General features: G+C 35.3%; 1 protein-coding gene across 1 annotated transcript; it reads left to right on the forward strand.

The window, feature by feature from the left end:
- Positions 1-1,471: 1,471 nt before the first annotated feature.
- On the forward strand, positions 1,472-4,730 carry LOC149184238 (uncharacterized). The gene is made up of 3 exons (XM_089415276.1): positions 1,472-1,604; positions 1,912-2,041; positions 3,737-4,730. Exons 1-3 carry the CDS (start codon positions 1,472-1,474, stop codon positions 4,728-4,730), a joined length of 1,257 nt encoding a protein of 418 aa, XP_089271402.1.
- The last annotated feature ends 2,380 nt before the right edge of the window (positions 4,731-7,110 follow it).

Genomic DNA, 7,110 nt, shown 5'->3' on the forward strand with positions numbered 1-7,110 from the left:
GTAGGCATTTCATGGCGCCTAGAAGAAGATTACCAGTGCGACAGGGTGGAGCACCAGTTGCGTCCTCATCAAGGCATAAACAACTTTTCGGGTGGGAGTCTGTAACAAATTTTTTTGATGCTACCCCTCTAAAGTCAAGAAAGAAATCCTCAATTTGGAAGCAAAGGAATTCAGAGACCTTAAATACTTCTCTGACTCAGAGATATGTAGAAGCAATGTGAAATGAGTACCAGATCTAAGAAAATTTTAGGAGAAGAAGAATTCATTTTCTACATTCCATCACACATCATGGTGATACGTGATAAGCAAGTAAAGAACTAAAAGTTCTTCACTGGCCAGGAGGATATAAAACACATACTGCAGGACATCAAATACTACCTTGAAAATTTTGTGGTAAGGTTAACCAGCGTGGAACCTTTTATAGTAGCTGATTTAGACACTTATTCCAATGCTCAACATGACGAGGAAGCAATTATTAATGCTATGCCTCTTATTGTTATTATGGCAAACTCTGTAATGCCTCTAAACAATTCTCATGCTTCGGCCTCTCCAAGCTCACTAGTGATTATTCTCGACTAAACTGGTCTTCTCACAAATTGGCTCAGTGTCCAGGTTAAAAGGAATTTGTAGGCTTTACTTTTAAATTACAATTTACTTTACTATGTAGTCTATATTTCCTTTATAGTTTCAGTGTCACCCTGGTCATTGTGTTTATGGTTGAAGGTGCTAGCTATGTAAACAATATTAGTGTTGACAAGATTTATGTCAAATGGTTAGTCAAGAGTGTCATATCCTATGCTTTTGTCATGTGGCCACTTTTGGTCAACTATACTAAGTTTTAACAAATGGTTTTGACTTTTATGGTTTGAACATGATATAAACCTTAATAACCAGGGATGTTGAAGTTTTGGAAAATCTCCAATAATAACATTAGTAAGAATTTCAAATCTTAAAACAATTTGATGGTTTGTGCCACTCTAATACTTATTTTTATCGAGAATTTTTTTTTGGCAAATCACCCCATGACGGGAAATCAAATTCCATCCCTGGATGTCAGCGTGCATAGCAACGGAGGGTGAGTGATCCAATAATAGATACAATGAGTGGAATGGATAGCATGGGCATTGACCGGCTGAGTATCTGTCCATGGCCACAAAGGCTTTGACGGGCACACCATAGCTGTTCCAACGGTTTGCTGCGCTCATGCATGATTCGCTGGTCAACTTAATACGTTCAGTTCATGCAATTGAAGTGGCTATGGTCTTGTCCACCTAACCGTGCGGTGTATGGCACGTGAGACAAAGAGCGCACAGGTCGCGTGTGCAGAGTCTGACCAAAAAATCCTCTTCTCATAAAAAGACGATTGGGAATGAATTTGGCAGAACCTTCATCTGTCATAAAGCGAACTGCGGCGCAGCCTGCGGAGTAGGATACCAGGGGCAGCCTCTGTTTGTGAAATTGAAATATATATATGGGGAGAATACCGTGCTGTGAAAAGGATGCCGTAAAAAGGGGTCAGTGGACACCCGAGGAAGATGCGAAGTTGGTCAGCTATATCTCTCAGAATGGCACCAGAAACTGGAGACTCATTCCTAAAAAGGCTGGTCAGAAATTCATTCCCTCTTTTCTTTCCATGTTTAATGGAATAAATCATTTCATTCTTCTTCCCTTGGATTGTAATCACTCGTTTCATTGTTTTTAGGTTACATTGTGATATATATTTATTATTTTACTATTTTGAAAATATTTACATCAATAGTTGAATCTGGCTATCTAGCTCCTATGTAGCCTATTTTGAAATATTCTCAAATTCTACACTTTAGAATGACCCTTAGCTTATTAGTCATATATACAGATTATCATATATTTAAGCTGAGATTGACTTTCTAAAGATCCAATTCATGTTCTCAGGTTTGCAGAGATGTGGCAAAAGCTGCAGGCTCAGGTGGACTAACTATCTTCGCCCAGATCTCAAGCATGGAGAATTTACAGCAGAAGAAGAGCATAATATTGTGAAATTGCATTCAGTTGTTGGCAACAGGTAGTCTCAGCTATGGCTGCTTTCCTCTGCTTATCTAGTTTGTAAATTTGGCTAATGAGAAAGTCCAGTTACTTGAGAATTTTTTTGGTGAATCAAATCTACAATTGGATTAAGGATAACCCTTCTCTACACAAAAATATTATGTTGCCTGGTAGGTATTATGCGTAGATATGTCCTATGTTCGTGTAAACCATTGTTTTCATTTTTCATTCTTTAAAGTTGCAATATATGTAACGGTAAGACGACGTATACTCCATCACACCTTTAAGTAACTTATATATAAATTGCAAATTCAAGAATTTGATGTATAAGAGCGAAATTAACTGTATGATTGTTGATTTTACTTCGGTTCAATAGATTTTTGAATTTATTTTTTTTGAAATATTCTGGCAGTTTTATTCATGTTCTGCTAAAATTTAGAAAACTATTTGAAAAAAAAAGTGTTCTATAGCATTCCAGAAAGAAATAAAAGTCGAATTTGAAGTTTTGCTAAAAGTTCAAAAAATCTTAAAAGAAGTGCTCTACAGCGAAAATAAAAGTGGAATTAATAGTTTACAGGAATTATTGTAAATTTTAAAATATTTCAGAAATGTAACCCACAGAAATAAAGTCCACCAACAGAAATAAAGTCCATAACAATTGACTTCGATTGTTTTCCTAAATATTCCAATTTTTCTTTTAACATTTTTTTTCTCAAATATTCCAAAATGTACGGTTTGTATGATCTTTATTGTTTTTTTTACAACAGAAATGGAACTGTCAAATACACATAAACTTTCATTTTCTTTGAAAGAAAAGTCAATTATACCATTAGCATTTATGGGTATAAGGGTTTCACAAAACATGTTCGACATTGGATAAATCAGTTTAGTTTTTTAGTTTTTAGTTAGTTTGTTTTTTTGACATGTACTTAATTATTTTTCATGGATTTACGAATATCTGTGGGATTTGGTGTAATGATAATAGTAATTTCAACTGAGGGTTGTAGTGTAATGGCAATGGTCATTTCAAGGTTTCAAGGTTTTGGTGTAACGACAATGGTAATTCCAACTGCGGGTTTTGGTGTAATGGCAATGGTAATTCTAACAAGTGATATCAGAGCAATCTAGAATTAGTGTAATGACAATGGTGATTCCAACAAGTAGTATCAGAGCCAAAAATCTGGAGTCACACCAAAATTACTCTCTAAACAACAGTTAGACATTGAATAAACCAATTCTTTCAAATCTTTTATAACATATACTTAACCCATTACGAAAATTTTAATACAATAGTAATGTTAATGTGATTCTAACCCAAAAAAACAATACAGTATTGAATTACTTTAGGCGTTAATTTTGAGATATTGAATAGCCGAATTTAATTTAATAATACACCTAGCAAATATTTTGAAATCTGATAAATAAAGTAAAGTCAATTGTTTGTTTCACCTTACTCTTCTCTAATTTCAAAATATTTCTAAAATCTTGAATAAAAATAACCAACATCATAATTATAACGACCGCTATAAGTGAAGGCAATTGTGTGTTTCACTTGTATCATAATTATAACGAAAACCGCTATAAAGTGAAGTGAAGTCAATTGTGTGTTGCACCTCCCTGCTCTCCATCAAATTTGAAATCGCTAAATATCAAATTTGAAATCGTTAATATAATTTGAGTGGAGAGAATATTAACTATTTCCTTGTAATTGCAGATGGTCGTTGATTGCTGCCCAGCTTCCTGGACGAACGGACAATGATGTGAAGAATCACTGGAACACAAAGTTGAAAAAGAAGCTGTCCGGAATGGGAATCGATCCCGTGACCCACAAACCCTTCTCCCACCTGATGGCCGAGATAGCAAGCACATTGGCTCCGCCCCAGGTAGCACACCTTGCAGAGGCCGCTCTCGGATGCTTCAAGGACGAGATGCTCCATCTCCTCACCAAGAAACGCATTGACTGGCAACTGGAGAAAACAACAGTCAGCAATGGCAATCAACCTCCGAATCGGATCTGGGACCATCCCCCAAGCAACAGTTTTTGTCATGAGAATAGAGCCAAGGACAAGAGATCAGTTGAAGCTGAACTTTCAAAGGTAATCGAATCCAATATATTCTCCAACGAATCGCCGTCTCTGTCATCCAGGCCATGGGATTCGGTGCAGATTAATGCTGAAGTCAAAGATCTAAGCAACTGCAACGGGGTTAATAGCATGTATTCATCCTTTCTACAGTCCCCTGGGGTAACACATCGTTATCCATCGGCCTTCTTTGCAGGGGCAGGAACAACTGGCAAGTATGAAGTCGCGCCGAGTACATGGGCAATCGAATATCCCGGTCATGCCGAGAATTTAGACAGGACCTCGTTCTTAACGTCTTCGCCGCCATTAAAGTCCAGCCCTGAAAAGCGGCAACAAGGTGTGGAAAGTGGTGGCAGCAGCATGGCCCTTTGGAAGCTGCCAGTGGAATGCAATGAGGATGAGGAGGGTTCTCCATGGAGTCAGAGTGTGTGCAGTGGAAGCACCTGCACCGGAGGCGATCGCCATGCGTTTCCTCCTCCTCAAATAAAGGAAGAAGACGACGAGGAAGAGGAGGAAGAAGAGGCGGGCTCTGATGGTGGTCGTGGCGGCGTAAAGGGCGTTGAAGCGTTTAACTCTGACTGTGTGTTGTGGGATTTGTCTGATGACCTCATGGATCCGATCATGTAGGCATCTTTTTTCGATTGTATTACCAGTGGGTTGTTATATGTTTTTATTTGGCCTCGGTGCGCGCATGTCACTGGTAGTGAAAGGGCAAAGGGAGTAGCTAAGTTTACATACATTTATCAAGTGGAATATCAAAGGTTAGGATTGAGTTGGACGGTAGTTTTTCAATAATATAAAAGTATTTCAGTCATGTCATACGCTACAATATATTGTATCTGTGAAAGAAAATTGTAAGATAAGGATAATGCAGAGTAGGGTTAAATTTCACAGGTATTTATTTGTATTTGTTTAATTCAAGTTTTAGATATTGATCATTTCAAAATCTGTATATTATTAAAAATATTAAAGTATTAGATTACTTTTACATACTTTTACATATTAAAGTATTAGACTTCATGATAAGTATAGAATAGTTGCATAGTGCTTAGATTTTCAAGATGAGCACAAACCCGTGGATTTTGGACTTCTGATATTCGTCTCCATTTCCATTCATGCAATCCTGCACTATGTATATTTAATCTTAAATAAATAAGCTTGAATCATGAAGTGTAATGTTTAAAGGGTGAGACTCATATAGACTCACATTTAGTAAGTCTTTAAACACGTTAGAAAAGGCTCATTTTTGTCTATGCTCATACCATCTTATAATGCACACACTTAAGTTTAAAGTCTAAACATTGAAGTAGATGATGATATAGTAATCCAAATAAGGTTTTTTTTTTTTCCAATATAAATATTAGAATTAATTTTTCTGGTTTATATATTGAAATAAAGATTTTTTTAAGTTGATTTTGTTCTTTTAAGATTTTTTTTTATTAACCTGATGATAAATTTTAATGGATATAAAATGAATTTATTTATTAATTTGATTAGAAAAGAGATTTATTTTATGGTTTTCAAATATGTATTTATCATGAATTTGATGTATTTGGTATATCTATACTTGAAGATGAATGTAATGAGTTTAAGCTTTTTAGATGTTGTTTTTACTTCATTTTGACCATTTTTATGTAATTTTTTTTAATGTTAGAATATTAAAAATAAATCTTAGTTTTTAAAAACAAAGTGAGTCATACCATTAAAAGAAATAATAGTAGTAGTTTAATTTATTTCTATGATTTTTTAAGATTTGACAATATCCCATGTACTGTGAGATGTATCCTGATGCTTATTCTGAATTGCTGCCAATTAAATTTACTATTACTATTATATTCTATTTAATTGTTAAAATTTGGTTGTTCTATGTTTTTGTTTTTTCTTAATATATGTTTAATAAATTTTGTTAAAAATATGGTTAAAAATGGTTAGAATTATATATTTAAATAATCTATAATATTTAAAAGTTTCTTTTGAAAATATTATGCATGTAGTTTAATTATTAGAGGTGTGGGAGTTTTTGGTAGTACTCATGTGAATTTTTTTTATGGTATCTAGATTTTTGTTGTTTAAACTAGGTTATTAGCTCCATATATGAATCTAACATTTTGAAAAAGCCCTGAAACACTTCAAGCTGTAGAAAATTTAAGACTCAAACTTGTTGTTTCAACCTATCCCTGCTTACCAAATTCTAGAGGTGTGGGAGTGTTTGGTAGTGCTCATGTGAATTTTTTTTGGTATCTAGATTTTTGTTGTTTAAACTAGATTATTAGCTCCATATATGAATCTAACATTTTGAAAAAGCCCTGAAACACTCCAAATTGTAGAAAATTTAAGACTCAAACTGGTTGTTTCAACCTATCCCTGCTTACCAAATTCTCACCGAAATAAACCAAAAAATTAACCAAAAAAACCCAAAAACATCTAACGAATAGAACACAGCACTAGGATGTTACTAAGTATTATTCCAACAAATTCGAGTGAAAGGAATAAAATCATATATCAAATAAACTTCATTCGTTCTCCGAGGCGTATTCAATGATAAATTGAGATATATGTCTCACTAAATATGAGGTACACGTGACATCTGCCTCTAAGCGAATCTTAAATGGCGTCTCGGATATTTCCTTACCTTCCTCACCTCATACCAGTGATACGATTGATCCAATTCACTGAAACAATAGATGTTAGGGTGCAGCGCAATGGAGGGCGACTGATCCAGTCAATTGAAATAATAGATACACGGCGTGTGATGGATGCAAGGGCGTTGACCGGCTCAGGCTTTGACGCGCACAATATGGCTATTACGACTGTCTGCTGTGCTCATGCATGCTTCACTAGTCAACTTAATACATGAGGCTCATGCAATTGTAGTGGTTATGGTCTTGTCCACCTATCCGTCTGGTGTATGGCATGTTTAACAAAAACCGCGCAGGTCGCGTGTGTTTGGTCTGACCAAATAATCTTGTTCTTCTTCATAAAAACACGATTGGGCACGTGTTTCGTA

This window comes from Pinus tabuliformis, chromosome 3_2, assembly GCF_031772625.1.
Source record: "Pinus tabuliformis cultivar Carrire ecotype Pingquan chromosome 3_2, CPIR1, whole genome shotgun sequence".
Taxonomy (NCBI): domain Eukaryota; kingdom Viridiplantae; phylum Streptophyta; class Pinopsida; order Pinales; family Pinaceae; genus Pinus; species Pinus tabuliformis.